Raw genomic sequence first — 21,469 nt, 5'->3', positions numbered from 1 at the left:
GGTCTAATTAAAACATTGAGTACATTTGGATTCAGTGCCCACACGCCACACACTTCACGAGCGCCAAGATGGGGGAGGCGAAGGAGAGCTACAACCAAGAAGACGTGGATCTGGCGCTGGCACGTGTTGCCGCCGGGGAGAAGAAGGCTGCGGTGGTGAAGACATCACTGGTGCCTTTGCGCACACTCTTCCGGCTCGTCAAGAGGGCTGCTGACGGTGGCAGCACTGTACCATCGCGGCCAGGCCCAAAGCCTGATATGCCAGCGGAGCTGGAGCGCGATTTGGCTGAGTGGATCGCTGCCATGCAGCGGTGCGGCATGCCTGTCGGCCGGCGGGACATCATTGCAAAGGCGAGAGCTATTCTCGCTGTTGCCACTGGGCGGGTCATGCCCACCCGCGCTACACCTACAAGGATACTGACTGGCGATTGGTACCGCCGTTTTCTCCAGCGCCACCCCTTCCTCAGCAACCGGATTGCGCAGTGTGTTGCGCGCGTGCGCAACGCAGTGGACGAGGACGGCGTGACCACGCTGTTCTACACCTTGGCGAAGCTGTTCATCGAGCTGAAGATCGACGCCGCGCGTATCTTGGAAAGTCGTCGACAGTGCGCGGCTCAGCCAACGTCTGGCGCAAGGAGACGAAGCCAAGCTTCCACATGACTGTGGTGGGTGCGGTGTCGCTAATGGGTTACGGTACCCTCTCGTTGCTCCGCACTGTTATAAAGGTATGATTATCTGCTCATCTGTGTGCAATGGCTTCAGTAACACATTGACTCGTGGACAACAGCGATTGCTCGGGTGCGCAACCATATCAGTCGGCGAACTTTTGTGCCTTTCGAGGACGTTTTGCATTGTGCTCGTTCACGGCGTTAGCAAATCGCCGCACCAACGTCGCTGTCTTCAAGCCATACAAGGACTGTCCATGCCTTATCGCTAGAGCGGCATTGTGCCATCAGCAATCCTGTGATCAGGAAGACGACAGCTGTTGTTGGACGGCGTGCAGCCGCTCACGCCGGCGTGCCCTTCATAAAGCCTTCAAGAACCGTTAATGGCGCCAGTGCCGCTGTCTATGGTGCAGCTCAAGGCACGCTTGGCCTTATATAAGGGCGGCGGGGTCAAGGGCGATTGGCACCGCGGACTGGTTGAAGCACCGAGAAGCTGTCGCCCCATCGATAGTCCACTCACAAAGGTTTTGCTCCACCTGTCTCAGCTGTACAGGAAAGGTTGAGGAAGCTTTTCTTGCGCTTGCTAGCGGTTTAGTGCCTACGACTGAGTAGCTGCTAATGGTGTAGTCTCCGCGCCTTGGTAACAAATGGATGCTTGAGTTGAGTACGGATAGTCAAATTTTGTTGCTCAGCTAGTATAATGAACAGACGAGAAATACGCATCGTAGTATGAAGCCGGGGTTAGCTTTTGCGGTATACTGCGCGAGTGATTTCGGTTTCAAACGATTCATACCAGTAATATACCACAGTCTTCTATTATGGTGATTACGGTCGTTTCTATTAGTGCACTAATATGCTTCTAGTGCACTAAAGGATGTAATTTGGAATTTCCCCAAAATAAATACTCCACTGTATCCATTTTAAATTTCCACCAATCACACGTCTGCATATGACTGGCAATCGCCGTTCGGAAGGCGCAAGACACACTGCACCTGCTCGAGCCACTGCATCTCCTCGTCTCCTCTCTCCGGGCGCTGTCTCTCTTTCCGTCCACTATGGCTCGTCAGCAGCGGAAGAAGGCGCGCGCGCACGGCGTGGCAGCGCGCTCCAAGGCCGCGGCCAGCCAGCAGCAGACGCAGACGACGGAGCCGCCCACGGACTCGCTGAGCGCCGCCGCCGTGGCCGCCACCTTCGGCGAGGAAGACGCCGCCGCCAATGAAGAGCAGGAGGACGGTGACGACGACGACGTGGCTGGCGACGCGCAGAGTCTGAGCCGCGGCCAGCGCAAGCGTCTGAAGCGCCGCGCCGCCTTCATGCGCAAGATGGGCCTGGTGGCCAAGGCGGCGCAGGAGCAGCAGGCACAGCAGAGCAAGGACGAGAGCGGCGTGTTCGCCGACCTGGAGGAGCTGCAGAGCTCGCTGTTCCAGGCCGACGACGCGCACAGGACGCAGCAGAAGGCCAAGGACAGCAAGAGGAAGAAGGCGCTGAGTGGCCGCCAGCGCCAGAAGCTGGCGGTGCGCGAGCTGGGCCAGCTCAAGGCCGTGCAGACCCACTCGGGCTTCAAGAGCGACCCGTTCGCCGCCATCCAGGCCCACCTGCAGAACACGGTGGTGCAGGCCAACCAGGAGCTGCTGGACAAGACCAACGCCGCCGCGGCCAAGAGGACCGCGGCCAACAGCAAGATGGACGTCGAGACTTAAGGGTCGCGGCGGATAGATAGACATTTTTCCTTCCTCGACCGGATGGGAAAATACGAGTGATCGGAGTCGCCTTTAGCTGAAGCTATTATTGCCGCCTGTATGCATTTTTTGTTTGCTTCCTACAGTATTATGGTTTATTGTTGAGATCAAGTTCTGACTGCCCAGTCCCAAGGAGCTGATGGACCGTCGTCCATGCCAACACTGCCACGAGAGTCGAGTCATAGACCTTGAGATCACCACTTAAAGGAAGCGAAAACCGCTCAGTAAATTTCAATGATCATCCGCGCGATTCGAGTGCCAAGAAACCATCCAGGGACGATAAATACTCCTACTATATAGTACTGAAAATTTCCGGCTACACTGATGCCGTTACAACGGCATTTAAGACGGAGACTCGCTTAACAAAATAACCTTGGCAGAGCTTTTTGGAAGAACATCGGCGCTCGAGCTGCACTTCGCAAATTCGAATTACTTTGTTATATCGGCTAGGATAGGATGATCCAGCAGTCCTTGCTTCCTTCATGCCACAGCCAGAATGCTCCGCAGTTCTTCCGATCACTGTTCTTTTGCGCAAATAACTGCTGCTTACGCATGGTTCTCGCGGCGAAAACCTTCTTCATGAGGCCTTGGAATATCTCACAAAACATAGTGCATGCAGTTTCGCCTTCACGATAATCTTGATATCGGACACTACACGTATGGAACGCCATAACTTCTCCCTTCGATATCACGCCATGTACACACAAACTCGAGAAAACACCGTAACATTTGTGCTTTGATCCATCGTCGCATTGTTTCGGACGTATCTGACAACGACTTCAGTGTTCCTAGAGCCACATCTTTGAGCGGAAGCACATGACGCATCGATAAGTCTGCAGGTTCAACTGCGTCTCCCCCAGCTTCTGAACAACAGTCACATCAGCCTTCAAGATAATCAAACTGAACTCCCTCTTAGTAGATATCGCTGCTAGTTGGATTTCAGTGTTGGACTACCGCCAGTAACTTCATCAGAATTGTACTCTACAATGATGCTAGCATTGTCATTAGAGGCTGCATCCAACTCCTGTTACGGTCGGTCAGTCGTCGATCATCAACTTTAGATCTGTATACGACACCCATTCATGCAGTTTTTCTGGCGTCTTTTTAGGTTGAAAGGAGAATGCGGCCACCTTTTCTATCCTCAATCGGGATTTGTGTCCCTGCGTCGATCGTGCTCAGAACGTCGGTATATAAGCCAAATAATTCATCCTGAAGCTACACACATCCACTCAAGCATGCAAGAAGCTGGCGACTGAAATCAATGACTTCATTGAGAATCGACGCGCATCATCTCGAAACCATGTTGATGAATTCATGACTATTCAAGACTTGAATACCAAATGTGCTGGGGTATTGCTGCAAGACAAGAATGACAAGATCGAGACTTCAACCAAACATCATTATGCAGCACGTACAATTAAGACAATTCCACTATTCTTCGAGTTCGATGTCCAGCTTAGCGTGCCGATCGTTCAGCTTCACCCTCGTTAGTTTAAATCTAGCTTGCCATTAAAACAATGTTGTGCAAATCATTCTCGGTTCCTCTGAGCGATTTATCCTTCGTTACTAGCTGCAGTGTCTCCGTTGGTAGTAGCATCTGCGAACGCACAACATACGCTTTGGTGCTCGGCGGGTGCTGGAAATTCGTTCACTTCGACTTGTGCCCATGTTCGGCTTGAACGTACACACGATGCGATTGATTCGGCAAGGCCAAGTTGCGCCTTGGAGTTCCACCATTGAGAAGGAAAGTACAGTAACCTCGAGCATGTGGCAATATGTACGCGCTCCATTGACCTTGGGCTTCGAGGATGCATTATACTGGGAACACCCGAAGAATGAGGGAAAACAAGCGCGAGCGTGCTAAAACTGAGCAAGCAGCTCATGTAGAGCTGCTTAAATGGCAACAGAAGCGAGCCTTTTACATGCGCTGTTACCGCGCCAGCCACTGGCGGAGAGTGTCTATCGCGAAACATGAGAAAGCAGTCTTCGATCAGAAAATCCATGATCGAAAGTTGTTGAGAACAGCCATGACTAGTTCGTTGCAGGGAGCATTACATGTTCTTGGCAAAACCATTTATTGATGTTCAAGCGGGTTATATTATGGTGCTGCCAGTAAACCCAAAATAAGCCGCGTGTCTGAGAGCACTTCACGAACGAGTAGTTTTCACCTTCCGTGGGAAGTGCTTGCAAGCCAGGCGTTGTACTTCTCGAGCAGAGTGTTGCGGACATTGCCCAGCGTGTTTTCAAGCTCCTCACGGACATTGTACCCTTGATTTCTCCACGCCCTGAACAAATGCACACGGTAGACGGGGTCCTCTCTCGCCCTCAAGAGCATACTCTCTTTAAACAAGTTGTCCCCGACCACAAATTTTTCGCTCGGGACATGGAGGTTGAGCCAAGAGATGTAATTCTTGTACAGCATATTGTACTCGGGTTCCTTGAGACCGACGGCCTTGAGTTTTGCTAGCATACCATCCGATTTGTATTCGTGCGTTGTGTCGGCGGATTATGATCAAGCTCAGGCTGCTGCGAAGCGTCAACATCCCGATCCGTCGAATAGCAGCTCACTGAGTGTGCCTCGCTGCCTATGAAGGAAGCACGGACGGTCTTTCTTAGATTTACTGGATCAGGGCACGCGGCAAGAGTTTATAGTGGTGGATGGCACGCGTCCACCACGCTGCATGAACGAAAGCATATTAGGGGTACACCTGCGAAGGGGTTGTAGTCAGTCGTAGTTTGCTTTCTCTACCTGAATATCTCTGCTAATTAATCAACTTTCCTCTTTGGAACAAGACCCCGGGTATTCGCGACAAAGCTAGCTTTGCGCTCTTCGAAGCGTTAGTTTTTTTATCCCGGACACCACTGTCCGTTTTTTTCGTCTCTTCCGTGCGCGTGTCGACCGAAGGTTACCCAAGACTACCGATCTTCGCCGACTAAGTACGAACATTCTCGGTTCGTCTTAAGCGCGATTGATGTGGACTTCAACTATGCCCGGCTTCGCAGTGGACTCCGACGGTGATGTGGAGATGACGATTCCGCAGCCGATCTTCGAATTGATCCGGGCCCCGGAGCTGCGCAGCTGGGAGCATGCTGCGCTCATTGAGTGGCACCGTGAGTGGGAGCGCTACGTGGAGAAGATCCGCCACCGCTGTGGTGTCACCAATGAGACGTTTGAAAGCGTCGTGGCCACCGTCAAGAGCTCGGTGAGGCCCAAGGCGCTGAGGAACATGGCTACCTACGTGCTGAAGAAGCCACTGTCCGCAGTCACCGACGCTGACATCATGGAGGCCGTGCAAGCACGTTGCTGTACGCTCAAGAACGAATTTGTGCCTGATGTCACGTCTCTGTTCCGTCAACAGCTGAAGATGGATCTGTCTATTGACGACTGTGACGCCCGAATTTTCCGATACTACGAGGACTTCAACGGAATCGTGGAAGACAATGGTCTACAAGGCCTGATTGGCACTGGGAATGAGTCTGATGCTGGCTACAAAAGTCGATTGAAGGTTTGTTGCCGTCTGCTGGTCGACGGTCTGCAACCTCCTGTTCTCAAGGCTCAGATCACTCGATTGATCGATTTAGAGAAGAGAGACTGCAAATCTGATGATGTTGCCCTCTTTGATCTGATACTGGAACACGCGAAAGTGCAGCAGCGATTTCATCGCATGTCGCAGGATTATGCTAAGAAGGGGGATCCCAAGTCAGAACAGAAGCCACCACGAACTGGAGCCACCAAGCCAGCGCCGACCCGAGGCTCGTCGCCGGCTGCCTCGCCGCCTCCAGCACCTGGCCGGGCTCCACGCCCCTCGCGCCCTCCGCCGCAGGACGGATGTCTCGTGTGCAAAGGCCCGCACTGGCTGAAGGATTGCCCCACCGCTACCGAGGCCCAGAAAGCCGACGCACGGGAGCGCTTCCGTGAGGCTAAGGAGAGGCGGTCCAACACTATCCGATCCAAAGCTGCCAGGTATGAGTCACCGGCAGGCTCTGTCCGGATCAACGGTATCGTGGAGGTGCCATACATCCCGGACACTGGGGCTGACAAGAGCATAATTCCCCAAGGTATAGTGGATTCGCTATTGGCTGTACTCCCCACACTGACACCTACCCCACTGAGCACGCGGGTCGACGTGGAAATGGCTGATGGACGACGTCTGGTGTGTGAACACGAAGTGCTACTGAACCTCGAGTTGGTCACTATTGCGGGACCAGTCTCAATCCGCTCTGTGCCATGTCTAATTTTGGCTGGTGAAGGCAAAGAATTCCTGTTGGGGCGGGATGCCCTAAAGGAATTGGGCATTGACATCGATCACCAACTGGCCCAGCTAGCTGGTCAGCCTCTTCTGGGTGCAGAGGAGGACGAGTTTCCTGTTGGTGATGGCCTACCTAACGAACAAGATGTGCACGATCCAAGGGAGGTTATTGATCGACTGGTCTTTCAAGCAGTCTCGGAGGGTCTCCCGGCCAACCACGTCGAGGCGGTTCGAAGTGTCTTGACCAAGTATCCTGACATTTGGAGTGAAGCCATCGGACCTGACCCGCCAGCGCATGTTGAACCGCTGCGAGTAACTCTTCAAGACGATGCAGTCCCGTACCGCAGTCCACCTCGCAAATACGCACCGCTCCAGGCTGATTTCGTACGTGAGTACGTGCGGAGCCTGGTTGCTAATGGTTTGGTCGTGAAGAACAATGCGTCCCGGTGGGCATCTGCTGTAGTTCCTGTACGCAAGCCTGGGTCTCGAGACAAGTTTCGTATGACCATTGACTATAGGCCAGTGAACCAAGTCACTATTCCCATCGCCGGATCGATGCCGACCAATGCGACCACGACCGATGCCTTCGCAGGCAAAAACGTCTTTGGGTCATTCGACTTCACCCAAGGATTTTGGCAGCTGCCGTTGCACGAAGCGAGCAGGGAGATATTTTCGTTCATTACTGAGGATGGCGTGTTCACGCCATGCAGAGTCCCACAAGGGGCAACCGACTCAGCTCTGCACTTCCAAGGTGAGATGCAGCGCTTACTGGCTCCGCTGATACCTCACTCAGCCCTAGTATGGGTCGATGATGTTATTCTTTTTGCGCCGACTGTGAGCGAGTTCGTCGAGGTGCTGGGACACTTCTTTTCCCTGGTGGCTGCGGCCAAAATGAAGCTGAACGTGTCGAAGTGTTCACTGTTCAAGATGGAAGTACTCTGGTGCGGACGGCTAATCTCAGGAGCAGGCATTCGCCATGACCCCGATCGCGTGGATGCGCTATCGACACTTCCACTCCCTGCAACGATAGCCGTCCTGCAGTATTTCATTTGCGCCACCAATTGGCTCCAAGACTCACTGCCGGATTATGCACGCATGATCGCCCCGCTCCAAGAGAAGTTAGCGGCAGAGAAGAAGCGCGTTGGTGGACGCAGTCGAAATGTGTTAAACGTCGCTACTGTGTGGGCAGCGCCTGAACAAGCTGCCTACGAGGCGATGCTCTGGCTTGCCCGAGACTCGGCCCTCATGGCGTCGCCTGATCCGGATGCCAAACTGTTAGTCTTTACGGATGCAAGTCTCTCCGAATACTCGATCGTTGTAACCCAAGTTGTCAACTGGGATCCCGAGCTTCCTGTCGCCAAACAGCAGCATCAGATGATAATCTGCAAAGGTGGAATGTTCAAACACAATGAGCTCAATTGGACTATTGTGGAAAAGGAGGCTTACCCGATCGTGAAGGCGTGCCAGGACCTGGAGTACCTACTGCTGCGACCCAGAGGATTCCGACTGTACTGCGACCATGCCAACCTGGTCTATATTTTCGCGCCCCACGATGCTCTCAAGAAGCACGTTAGAGATCGTCTCCAACGCTGGGCTATGCGGCTTTGTGGGCTACACTACACGATCGAGCACATTGCTGGCGAAGATAACATTTGGGCAGATATCATATCCCGCTGGCACACGCGTGAGGTGGTTCGTGTGGCTGCTGTACAGACGCGCATCAACGCGCTGCTCCACTGGCAGCAATTTCCCCCCCCTCGCCCAATGTCTGATGCCGAGTTTGTATTTCCCACTCTGGATGACATTCGCGAGGCGCAACATGCAGCTGATCAAGAAAAATCGCGTCTGCGAGTCACTCTAAAGGAGGAGGACGGTATCGTGACCGTGGAAGACCGGACCTGGATCCCGAATAGGGCTAGAGAGCTCCTCACACGGATTTTTGTGGTGGCTCACACCGGTGCACAAGGCCATCGAGGCCAGGAGCCGATGGTTACCTTGCTACAGCGTCACTTCTGGATTGCCCGTATCACTGAGAAAGTATCTGCGTTTATTCGTGGATGCTTGCTTTGCAAGCACGTCAAAGGCCCACGCATCATCCCCCGGCCATACGGACCTAGTCACATGGCGACGATGCGAAACGAGGTGCTGCATTGAGACTTTCTCTCTCTTGGTAATGGCTATGGTGACACGAACTACCTATTGGTCGCCAAAGACGAGCTGACCCATTACTGCGAGTTGTTCCTGTAACGGGGTTACACGTACAAGTGGCTGCAAGCCACTTGTGAATTTAACAGATAGGTTATCTGTTAAAAGTTTTAGATACTTCCTCACCTTGGTGTAAGTCACACCAATGGATACATTGAAGTGGGCCACCACAGTGAGTGGTCCACACCTACCCAAAGATCCTATTGGTAGAAAGCAGCATCTTTCTACCAATCAGAGACATGCATATTAGCGGGGCTCTGACAGCCAGCCGCTGCCAACCCCTTTCATAGATGATAAACAGTTTTAGCAGTTTTAGGAGGAAGATCAATTTACAAACAAATACAGTTCTCATTTTACTCACTTGGAGTCTTATCTGATTTAAATTATATTTGTGTATTCAAATATAATTAACCTAAGTAATTACTAAGTACTTACGCTTCCTCATACACGTTGCGCAACGTGTACGCTAAAGTAATGAGTCAAGTTAGACACACTACACCTGGTAGCACTTTGTAGTCCATCCAACGACCGACTGCTTGACGTTCGTACGAGGTGTACGAACGCGGAGCCGAGAACCACATGAGCACGGAGGTGCCCATGGAGAGCTCCAATACGCCTGCAACGCATGTTGCACGCGCTGACTGCCCCCACCTGTCTGACCACGAGTGGGAAGCCCTCCAACGACTGTCAACAGTCATTGGGGAGGCGGCGATAGCTACGATGCTGCGTACGCTATCGCCGACAGAGCAACATGGTGTTGCTCTGGGGTTCATCATGAAGGAGCAGCGTGACGCTGCTTCCTCAGTGACGGCGTCGTCAGGGACGACACCGCGTGCTCAACCATTAAAGTTGAGCGTAAGCAATTACGTGGGAAGAGAGGGCGAGCCTCTCCTCCGATGGCTTGTCGAACTCGACACAGCCATAGCGGCTCGACGCATCGTCGACCCGCTGTCGAAGGTCGCGTTCGCCATGTCCTGCCTTGGCGGACGCGCAAGGAGTTGGGCGTATGGACGCCGACTCTCCGATCCTACGTGCTTCAGCACGTACGAAGTGTTCAAAGAGGAGCTCAAACAAGCGTTTGAGCCCCCGCAAAACGAGTTCCGGTCGAGGGCGGAGTTCCTCGACCTTCAGCAGGGTAAGCATGACGTTCATGCTTACGCGCAGCGCGCACGATATTTGGTATCAAATATCGTGACCAATCCAATTGACGAGGCGACTAAGGTCGTCACGTTCTTGATGGGACTTAGAGATGGGCCCGTGAAGACCTATCTCTTCCGAGAGTACCCGAGTACTCTCGAAGCTGCAATCACCCTTGCCATGCAAGAAGAGTTTAGCCTGCGGCAGGCTAAACTCCATGCAAATGTACCGAGGCCGCAACCGCGCCCGGTAGTGAGGACGGGAGGTCCAGAACCAATGGACCTCTCGAACGCAACAACTGCTGGTTACCAGCAGCAGGGAGGCAACGTGCGATGCTTCCGCTGCGGAAGGATCGGTCACTTTGCACGGGAGTGCACAACTCCCATGCCCCCTGGAGGTGGCCGTCGTGGCGATGCTAGGCATCGCCGCGGACCAACAAAAAACGCGAACATCCAGTAGGCGCGGGGCGCCCTACTGGTAATGCAGTCGCGCGTGCCGACATCGGGCACGCGATACTGAGGACTGCAGCCCCCAGTGAGACTAGCTCTCGCTGCAAGAAACAAGATGACAGGCCGAACCTAGTCATCTTGGAGGTTTACTCGAAGAGAGCGAGCGACTCTCTTCGAGCTTTGGTAGATTCAGGCGCGTTGAACAACTTTGTTCGACTACGAAGCCTGCCGAGACTTGACTTCGAGGAGGTAAATGTACCTCGAAGTCTTCTGGAGGTACGATTGGCAACAGGTGCCATCGTAAAGACCGAGAAGCGCGTCGTGAACGTGCGCTTCTCGTACAAACAACGAGTGTTTGTCGAACACTTTATCGTCCTGGACCTGGACGATAAGTTCGACATGGTAATGGGCATGCCGTGGCTTACACGGCATGATCCGGTGATAGACTGGAAGAAGCGCACGCTCGTGCGCTTCGGCCGCGACAGCGGAACAGAGAGCGATGGCCCTGTTACCGCAGCGCACGCACCAGCAGGTGCGCGCGGCTCACCAGTCGAGACAGCGCTTAATGCCGCTGTCCCGGAGTGCCCAAGGGGTGCGCGAGGATGCTCACAAGTGGGATCCACGTCGGCGGTGCTGCCGACGTCGGAAGATGACGATGTGTTGGTTCCGGGAACCAACACTCGCGTTCAAGTACGCATGGGACAGTCCCTGACCCGAAGAGGCCAGGTCGACGACGACGCGTCGACTCCGGGAGTCGACGCACCCTCGGTAATGAGAAGCTCCGCCAATGAATGGCGTCGAGCTGACGAAGGTGTGTCAACTCCGGGAGTTGACGCTGCAAACAGTGCAGACGGTTGCAAACGTACCGCACTGACGCAATTTGCATGCTGTCGTGCAGCCGGGCTGCCCGACGAAGCGCCATGCGATCAAGCCGGGCTTGATATCGCGCGCCCGCAGACAGGGTCCGCCGGCGAACAACTGTCCACGGCCGGGCCTGGACCAGAAGAACAACCGTGCGGAGCCGGGCTCCGCACAACAAGAAGACGGCGCAAGCGGAGAACGCTGCGCAAGTCTCGGTCCGGGACCGAGACGCATCAAGGGCAGTCTGCTGGGCAGACTGCGGCGGTGACGCCGGGTGTCGAGACGCTAAGCGTCTTGACGCGCACCGATACTGGATTCCAGTATCGTGAGATGGAACTCGCTAGTCCTCCGACGACGGCGTCGGAGTTGACTTCGCTTCCAGCCATGAGCTGGAAGCGCTTCACACGCGACTTGCACGATGGACGCATCGAGCAGGTCTGCGTTCTTTCGCTGTTCGAAAGAACGGAGAACGAGAGCGAAGAGCTGAGGTAGCTCTTCATGGGAAGTACCACTGAGAGCGAAGACACTCTCAGTGCGAAGACGAAGCGAGAGCGCTTCGAGGAACAAGGTTGGGACTCGCTAAAATCGAGTCCCTATTACGAATTGTTGAGGGAGTACAAATACGTACTCCCGGAAGAGATTCCTGCGGAGCTTCCGCAGGATAAGGTCATTCAGCACGAGATTGATCTCGTGCCGGGCACGAAGTACTGTGTCACGCGGCAGTGGCCACTGCCGCGAGAGCAAGTAAAAGCGATCGACGACTTCTTTGAAAGTCGTCGTAAAGCAGGACAAGTGCGGGAATCAAAGTCCCCGCACAGTGCTCCGACGTTCTGTGTAAAAAAAAAAACACAGGGCGGATGGCGCATCGTTCATGCGTATAACAAGCTGAACGATGCGACAGTACCGGCGCAGACGCCGATACCGCGAAAAGATGTTATCATCGATTCGATGGCCGGGAGCACCGTTTACAGTGCTCTCGACTTGCGAGACGGATTCTACCAGATCCTAATGCGTGAGAGCGATATCCCCCTCACGGCGGTGAGCACGCCAAGCGGCATGTTGTGGGAGTGGCTAGTGATGCCGCAGGGACTCACGAACGCCCCTGCGACCTTCAACAGGTGCGTGACGCACTTGTTGCGCTCGGTGCGCGACTTCGCACCGAGATACTTCGATGATGTATTCATCCACAGCCGGGCTGTGGACGGGAAGACCGACGTAGAGATGCACAGGGTGCATCTCCGGAAGCTACTTGAGCTTATACGAAAGCATAAGCTCTACGCGAACCTGAAGAAGTGCATCTTCGGGGCGAGCGAGATACCCGTCCTCGGGTGTCTCGTAGGGAAGAATGGTGTTCGCCCTGACCCGGAAAAGGTTAGAGTGATCAATGAATGGCCAACGCCTTCAAGTGTCAAGGAACTGAGGCAGTTCCTTGGCTTGGCCACGTACTTGTGCAAGTACGTGGAGGATTATGCCGGCAAGATCCGCCCGCTGTCACAGCTTCTTAAGAAGGAAGCTGTGTGGAATTGGACAACCGATTGCCAAAAGGCATTCGATGCAGTCAAGCGGGGCTTGACTGAGGCGCCGATCTTGGCAGTGGCTGACCAAGATCGCCCATTTCACGTAGTGTGTGACGCATCCGATTTCGCAATCGGATGCGCGTTGATGCAGCACGATCACGAGGGCCGTGATCGTGTCGTCTACTACCAATCGCGTCAGCTGAAGCCAGCTGAGCGCAACTATCCGGTGCATGACAAGGAACTCCTTGCCATGAAGTACGCACTCGCAAAGTTCCGAGTGTATTTGCTTGGAAGTAGACCATTCGTGGTCTACACCGACCATGCTTCACTGCGCACCGCAGTGAAGTCGCCACACATATCACAAAGAATGGTGAGATGGCTCTCATTCTTTGCGGAGTATAACTTCCGGGTCGAATACAAACCCGGAAGATTGAATGTAGTGGCCGACGCGTTATCACGTCGGCCGGACTATGCAGAAGCTGTTGACGTCAATGCCATTGACGCCATGCGATCGAGCAAACCCACATCATCTCTGCTGGATGATGTGAAGGCCGCGTACGCGCACGACGCGGACGCGAAGCTCTTGCTGGCCTATGGCACAGCGCCTTCTGACAAGTCCCGTCAGAAGCTGCCCAAGCACCTTCGAGCGCGTGCACACCGCTTTCGTGTGCACGAAGGACTACTGCTTTACAATGCAGTCGACGACAACGCTGATCGCGTTGTCGTGCCGAATGACCATGACCTGCGACTCAGGATCATGTACGAGTATCATGATGCCCCGACCGCGGGACATCTCGGACGTGAGAAGACATACGTCCTTCTCACGCGCGACTTCTACTGGCACCACCAGTATAAGTGGGTGCGCAAGTACATCCGTGCTTGCGAGGTATGCCAACGCGTAAAGCCTGCGCCATTCGCGCAGGCTCCTTTACAATCACTACCGACTCCGTCGGAGTGTTGGAAGTCCATGTCTTTGGACTTCATCTTTGGTCTTCCCCCGGATAGCGGAGGGAACACCGGCGTTGTGGTCTTCGTAGACCGCTTCAGCAAGATGGTACATCTTGCTGCGGTGCCGGCAGAGGTGACCGCGAAGCAGACGGCTTGTCTGCTCGTCGACATGGTGTTCAAACACCATGGCATGCCGTCCGACATCGTGTCGGACAGAGACCCGCGCTTCACAGCGCACCTGTGGCAAGAAGTGTTTACACTTCTTGGGAGCCAGCTTTCAATGTCGACTGCGGATCATCCGCAGACGGACGGCCAAACCGAGCGCGGGAATCGCGTGCTCGTCGACATTTTGAAGAGCTACGCCCACTCGTTCCGGTACTGGAGCGAGTGTTTGTCGATGGCGGAGTGCGCCATCAACAACTCGGTGCATGCCTCGGCCGGGTATACACCGTTCTACGTGAATGCCATGCGGCATCCACGTCTACCGAGTTTACTCGGAGTGATGGCTCCCACTTTAAGTGGGGGAGGATCTACGACTGCAATACAGCAGCCGCAGAAAACCGCTGACACTTGCACAGTGTCAGCTGCAACAATGGACAAACCACATGAGTCTGCGCAGGGCGCAGACTCCCCCAACAACATGGCCAACGATCACGGGTCTGCGCAGGGCGCAGACACCGCAAAGAACCACGCAGAGGCCGGGCCTCTAGCGGAGAGCGAGCTGAATGACTTCAGCTCGGATGCAATCAGTTTCATCACCAAAAGACAAGCCGTGATTCGGTTTGTCCAAGACACAATAGCAGCTTCTGTTGATCAACAGAAGCTGAACGCAGACAATGCGGGCAGAGGCAACACAAATGAATTTAAAGTTGGTTCATTAGTTTTGTTAGCTACACAAAACCTGCCTAGACATGCAGTTTCGGATTTCGGAGCAAGCAAGCTTGCTCCGCGCTTCATCGGGCCGTTCACTGTGTTGGCACGGCACGGCAACGCATACACGCTAGACATACCGTCTAGCATGCGCCTCCATCCGACCTTTTACGTCGGACGGCTGAAGCCATACCGGCAGCACGAGCCATCTAGCTCGGCTGACCCGAAGCCTCGGCAGGAGCCGAGGCAGAAGCGGAGGACTTGGCCTCGGCGACGAGCAGCCTCTCCTCCAGCGCGCGGACGCTCTGGAGCAACCCCTTCATCTGGGTCCCCAGCTCGACCTGGATGTTCGAGGCGGTCTGCGAGACCGCCGCGACTTGAGCCTTCTGGTTCGCCAGCTCCTGTTTCAGGGCGGCGAACTCAGCGCCCTGCAGACGCTCCACGGCGGTCACCCGGTCGTGGAGAGGCGCATACTGATCAGCCCGGGGCTGATCATACCCGGGGCGTGTTCCCACCCCCGCCACCGCCGATCCGTGACGCCCGCGGCTCAACCCGCTGGATTGTTGAGCGGATTGTTGACCATAGTATCCCGAAAACGAACCCTCAAGGGGCTCGTTTTCGTATTCGTTGGAGAGGATTTCCTCCCCATCGAGATACATGGGAGCCGCGGAATGTCTTGTTGGAGGACGTTCCGGAAATGGTGAGGGCGTACGAGGAGCAGTACGCGCTGGTGCAGCGGAAGTAATACGAGCGCTGCGATCATCGCTAGCGCCCGAACCCTCACGTGCTAAGAACTTAGCACGGAGCTCTTTGAGACTCTCGGGCACACGAAACGACGTGTACCCGTTCAGGTCGCGGTCGCTCAAGCGGACCGCGCCTGGGAAGCACTTCGTGCACTGAAAGCCCTCGGGCACAGCGCACGGCACATTTGCCTCCTCAGCAGCAACATGAAGTTGCTCCAGCTTTCCACGCTTCGAGTATGTCTCGAAGCGATCACGCGCTTGCTTAACCCGATCACGGTAAGCACTCGGCCTCTTGTTGAAGTTTTCAACAAAGGAGTTCCAACTTTGACAAAGTGCCTGCCATTCGGGCACTTTGCTGCGAGAAGATGTCTTCTTGCTTTGAAACCATCGGAGCTCATGAAAGAGTCCGATGTAGTAATCGCGCCTTTGATGCGTTTCCGCATCAAAGTGCAGCTCGGCAGCCACAGCGTCATCTTTGATGGCGCTGCATACGTATAGCGGCACCTCATTCGGAGGTACCGAGTTCCCATACCGGTCCGCAATCTCGGACGCGGACGGCATCCACGGATCGCGCGCTGCAGGCGCAGCGCGCGGGGAGCCTTGAGCTTTGATATCACGCGCTGCAGCAGCAGCGCGCGGAGTACTGAGAGCCCCAGCGGAAGCGAGTGGGGTATCGCTCTCAGTTCGCGAACGCTTCGAGCTCGAAGCGTCCGATTCGTCCCCTTCACGCGGGCGAATGTTCTTGGCGTGAGGGTTGAGCGATTCGCTCGACACTGAGTCTTTGCGCTTTGAGGGCGAGTCCTCCTCGCCCTCCATATCTTCATCGTCGTCGTCGAAGTCGACGACGTCGCCGTACATCGCCTTCTGGCGTTCGAAGTAGTCGTCGATGGAGAGATGACTCCCCACCGACTTAGAAGACTTCTTCTGAGGCGCGCTCATCGTTGAATGAGCGCGGATTTCTTCTCCAAACGCGGAGAATTGACGAATGGTCAATTCCGAAGATTGACGTGCGGAGACCCCGCGCGTCTAACCTTAAGGGGGGATGGTGTAACGGGGTTACACGTACAAGTGGCTGCAAGCCACTTGTGAATTTAACAGATAGGTTATCTGTTAAAAGTTTTTAGATACTTCCTCACCTTGGTGTAAGACACACCAATGGATACATTGAAGTGGGCCACCACAGTGAGTGGTCCACACCTACCCAAAGATCCTATTGGTAGAAAGCAGCATCTTTCTACCAATCAGAGACATGCATATTAGCGGGGCTCTGACAGCCAGCCGCTGCCAACCCCTTTCATAGATGATAAACAGTTTTAGCAGTTTTAGGAGGAAGATCAATTTACAAACAAATACAGTTCTCATTTTACTCACTTGGAGTCTTATCTGATTTAAATTATATTTGTGTATTCAAATATAATTACCGTAAGTAATTACTAAGTACTTACGCTTCCTCATACACGTTGCGCAACGTGTACGCTAAAGTAGTGAGTCAAGTTAGACCCACTACAGTTCCCGTGCAGCACACCCACGGCTTTCGTCGCTGCAGAATTGCTCTCGATGTGGTGTGCGAGATTTGGAGTTCCCGAGTCCCTTGTGTCCGATCAAGGAAGCCACTTTCGGAACGAAACAGTCAAGCATCTTTGCGCACGGATGAAAATCGAGCAAGAATTCTCGCTGGTCTACTCCCCGTGGCTCAATGGAACGGTGGAGAGACTCAACAAAGACGTTCTACAAGTGCTGCGAGCCCTCCTGCTGGAGTATGACCTCGACTTTCATGAATGGCCTTATCTACTGCCGGTGCTACAGGGGAACTTGAACCACACGCCTCTACAATCCCTTGGAGGTCACTCCCCCGTTGAATTATTCACAGGACTTCCAACTTCGTCTCAGCTGGATGCAGTTGTCGGTCGTCGCAACGACGCTGACTTTGTTCGAGAGATTAACCTTGAAGTCGTCGACGAGCAGCTGGATGCATTGCGTCGATCTCTACACGGCATGTACAAAGACGTTGTGAACGAGAAGGAGCGCAGACGTCTACAAGATATGGCAGCACACAAGGGCTCAGTGGTCAACTTCGATGTCGGGGACTACGTACTTTGGTCACGTATTGACCAGCGTCTACCGGATAACAAGCTTCTGGGACAGTGGGTTGGGCCGTTCAAGATAATTGAGGCGAAGCCGCACTCCTTCATGATCCAGCACCTCATTTCAGGGCGAGAGTACGACGTCCATGCATCCCGCCTGAAATTCTACGCGGATTCGGAGCTGAACCAGACTGAAGAGCTGCTGGAATTAGTGTCGCGCCAAGGAATGGTGTTTGGCGTCGAAGACATCCGCGATCACCGCTTTAACGCAGCTCTGGACCGCTGGGAATTGTTTGTGTCATGGATGGGTCTACAAACTATCGAAGACTCATGGGAGCCACTTGCGGTTCTGGCTCAGGATGTCCCCACCAAGGTTCGGGAATACATCAATGCCAGCGATGACGACGATCTGCGCGAGCAGATTGAATAACGCACCTCGCATCACAGAGCTTTGGGGGCACTGTCGGCGGATTATGATCAAGCTCAGGCTGCTGCGGAGCGTCAACATCCCGATCCGTCGAATAGCAGCTCACTGAGTGTGCCTCGTTGTCTATGAAGGAAGCACGGACGGTCTTTCTTAGATTTACTGGATCAGGGCACGCGGCAAGAGTTTATAGTGATGGATGGCACGCGTCCACCACGCTGCGTGAACGAAAGCATACTAGGGGTACACCTGCGAAGGGGTTGTAGTCAGTCGTAGTTTGCTTTCTCTACCTGAATATCTCTGCTAATTAATCAACTTTCCTCTTTGGAACAAGACCCCGGGTATTCGCGACACGTTGCCCATTTCGTGAACAAGCTCTTCGCGTACTTGTCGTCCTTCAGTGCCTTCTAAAGATTGGCTGGGTGGAACAGGTTATTACCGCCCGAAGCAGGTCCCACGCGTGAGAAGTGCTCATCGAGCCACTCAGCGTACTTGCGGTACACGAGGTTGAGCTTTGAGTCGTTCGAGAATTTAGTCCTGTTCAATATTTTCTTTGCTCGTTCAATCTCGATTCCGTTGCGCTTCCACCGTCTCATTAGCCTCTTCGCGTATTTGGTGTCCTCCATCGCTTTGGTGAGTTTCTCGATGCTGAACATGTTGTCACCGGCCAGCCTCTCCTCGTCCTCTTCACCCACGGCTTTGAGGCCGCGCAGGGATCTCTTTTCGTCACCGGCGTTGAGGCTTACATCCAGCACACTGAGGTCCGGAGACGCCATAGCGGAGACCTTTGTCCCTTGGTTGGCATCCGCAGAGAGTGCGCTGCCGCTCGCGAGGAGGGTGGCCACCGACGCTGCCAGGAGGATGGATGTCAGACGCATGGACGTGTCTTCGAATTATTTTATCTCAGAGATCGATCTAAGCCCTAAATCCGAGCGACAAAATATCTGCAAACCACAATACTACATGCAATACACTATACTGTAGTACACCATTTCACAATCAAGTTGACAAGTTCAGTCAGGCTGCCGTCCATGGGAAAGCTAATTCAAGGCTGTGTTACAACACACAAATTTGTAGTTCTTGGCTATAGAACGTGATGATTTTCAAGAAAACAGCGCTTTTCCCAGACTTGCAAAAATCGCCTGATCGTCATCCCACCAATTTGCAAAACTCACCAGATGCATGACCGCCCTGTAGTATTGCATACATTGGTGGAAGGGAACTTGCCCAACGCGAAATCAGCATAATGTCCCCGAGTCGTGTAAAAAGTGGTTAACCCACATGGACATTACCGTACTATGGCATATTAGCTGTTTTGAGAATATATACCAATCGTTTGGCCGGCTACATGTTAGTGCAGTATGTATGCAATACCACAGGGCGGTCATGCATCTGGTGAGTTTTGCAAATTGGTGGGATGACGATCAGGCGATTTTTGCAAATCTGGGAAAAGCGCTGTTTTCTTGAAAATCGTCACTTCCGGTACTAATTTGTGTGGTGTACACAGGCTATTCCAAGGACGGGCCATTTTGGGGGAATGGTGTACAGTGTTTTGCCTCAATAGCGCAGTCGTACTTTGTATACAATTTCTCAAGTAAATGGGGTGACAGAGGTTTTACTAGTCGACTACGAGTGGGAGTAGGTCGCAATGATGCCGCGCAAGCGCTCAACTTCAGGCGCTGCAGCCGTGAGGCGTTGGCGCTTCTGGAAAGGCTTCGGAAGAGACGGCATTGCAGACTCGATGCTTGTAGACTTGGTTAGGCTTGGCTAATGAAAGAATGAGGAGCGAGTCGCTCCGGTCGCTCCGACCGACCAAGGTGATCTTGGCGCGCAATGACATGAGTGTGACGCTTTTTGTTTTGACGTTTTCCCCTATGTCCTCGGTTGTGGTAATTTGATTGGCGGAACCATACTGTCGATGGCGTGATTGGCTGAATCTTGCTGTTCGTGAAAAACAGGGTGATTATATATAGTCTGCGAGGTTATTAGATGTGATGGCTGCGCTATTGAGGCAAAACACTGTATTGCCGCTTTCACTATTTTGCCACCCTATCAGGGCTTCTTAATCGGACTTTGAGTATAATCACCATGGCGCTAAAATCAGATTATGAAACTGTAAAACGGACGTCGGGCCGAATAACTTTAGCCCTCAGAACTAACGTTACTTTAGATAGCAAAAATGCAAGAGACCCTCTCTGGAGCAGAAGAAGGCACGATGCCTAGTACGGTTCGTTGCTGCTTGACGATAAAGAAAGGTGAAGCACTGAGTAGATACCGTGAAAAGGGACGTATGGCGAGGTTTGATTTCACGGTCGGTGATGGGCTTGATGTTTTGCGGGCGAAGGTAGCAATCAAGTTCTAGTCAGCTATACGGAAGCCGCTTGACTCAACTACGATAGGGTGGCGTACTATTAAAGGAATGGGGGCACTATTATAGAAAATACAGTAGGTGTCGCCTGGATTTCAAAGATGTCTGGTGGGGGCGGTTGAGATGTCGTGTAGCCCAGCAAACACGCGCGCGTGCCCACGGAGGTGGGCCCCGCGCCGAGCTTCTAGCGAAGGGACACCTTGCTCCAGCAAATCCAAGTACTGTAAAAACCTGTAATAGTGCCCCCATCCCTTTAATAGTGCCCCTTTCAATAATACCCCACCCCAGCAGGGGGGTACTAACGGAATGCCCCATGGGGCACTATTATAATACAGTATTAGGGCTGGAGGAGAGCCGGTGTCATGACTAAGTGGTGCAGTAGAGTCTTGATCAGGCCTTCCGATAATAATACTGCAATAGTACTGGTACCGCTTGGAAAAATAAACTAGTGTCGCTAAGGATGAATACCAAGAAGTAAGTTATTGGGGTGAAAAGTATTGTATTGACAATTGCCTGACCTTCACCACGGCATCGTAAGTAGACCTACTGGCCGTTTACCAACTTGGTGACAGTGCTCGCATTCCAAAAGCGTTTGACACTGGCAGTAAATTTAGAGATTGCGAACTACCGACTAGGCTTGGGCCAGCCTGTGCGAGCTACATACAGACACCGCGCCCACTTCCGACACATGGGTACACGGATAATCTTCCAGAGCGAAATGAAATGTTGCAGGTAATTTGATTTAAGGAATCTATACCTGCAAGGTTGAGAGTCGAAGAATTACATCGCCTACCTCTACGTCGTCTTCGTAGCTGCACCCATCAGTGTCAACTGGGGTGTCCTTGGGGCCCAAGTAGCAAATGCCAGTGTAGCGGAAGCAGTTCTTGATCGTCTTCTTCCCCGTTATTTCACGCCAGACCTCTTCGCTCCACCGCATAGCTTGGAGCTGATCGATTGCGTACGGATCGTGCTTGATGGCGTCGGGGTCGCGCAGCTTGTTGTAGACCCAGTGGAGTTGCTTTTTGAACGACGCTATTATACCCGCGTCATTTTCCCGCGCAAAATGGTCTCTATAATTTAATTTTTGTTTCTGTATAAATACAGCACGGGTTATTGCCGTACCCCCGTGTCGGAAGTGACCGCGCAGACTGTATCTGGTGGCTGTGGTGAACAGAACCTTTTATAGCACTTTTTACAGCTGGTCATCGTA

At 53.4% G+C, this 21,469-nt stretch overlaps 4 protein-coding genes across 4 annotated transcripts; 3 read left to right on the top strand and 1 right to left on the bottom strand.

Moving 5' to 3' along the window:
* Nucleotides 1–68: 68 nt before the first annotated feature.
* On the top strand, nucleotides 69–659 carry IUM83_08071 (uncharacterized protein; the record flags this gene model as incomplete). The annotated part of the gene is made up of 1 exon (XM_067932422.1): nucleotides 69–659. One exon carries the CDS (start codon nucleotides 69–71, stop codon nucleotides 657–659), a length of 591 nt encoding a protein of 196 aa, XP_067783093.1.
* A 1,060-nt stretch (nucleotides 660–1,719) lies between these two features.
* Nucleotides 1,720–2,364, top strand: IUM83_08070 (cystathionine gamma-synthase; the record flags this gene model as incomplete). The annotated part of the gene is made up of 1 exon (XM_067932421.1): nucleotides 1,720–2,364. One exon carries the CDS (start codon nucleotides 1,720–1,722, stop codon nucleotides 2,362–2,364), a length of 645 nt encoding a protein of 214 aa, XP_067783014.1.
* Nucleotides 2,365–17,378: 15,014 nt separating this feature from the next.
* On the top strand, nucleotides 17,379–17,897 carry IUM83_08069 (uncharacterized protein; the record flags this gene model as incomplete). The annotated part of the gene is made up of 1 exon (XM_067932420.1): nucleotides 17,379–17,897. The coding sequence occupies one exon, from the start codon at nucleotides 17,379–17,381 to the stop codon at nucleotides 17,895–17,897; it is 519 nt and encodes a 172-aa protein (XP_067782949.1).
* A 401-nt stretch (nucleotides 17,898–18,298) lies between these two features.
* On the bottom strand, nucleotides 18,299–18,769 carry IUM83_08068 (putative secreted RxLR effector protein; the record flags this gene model as incomplete). The annotated part of the gene is made up of 1 exon (XM_067932419.1): nucleotides 18,299–18,769. The coding sequence occupies one exon, from the start codon at nucleotides 18,767–18,769 to the stop codon at nucleotides 18,299–18,301; it is 471 nt and encodes a 156-aa protein (XP_067782948.1).
* Nucleotides 18,770–21,469: the final 2,700 nt, after the last annotated feature.

This window comes from Phytophthora cinnamomi (genome assembly GCF_018691715.1).
Source record: "Phytophthora cinnamomi strain GKB4 chromosome Unknown Contig102, whole genome shotgun sequence".
NCBI lineage: Eukaryota > Oomycota > Peronosporomycetes > Peronosporales > Peronosporaceae > Phytophthora > Phytophthora cinnamomi.
The sequence above is the reverse complement of the archived record's forward strand: the minus strand, read 5'-3'. Positions and strand labels throughout refer to the sequence as shown.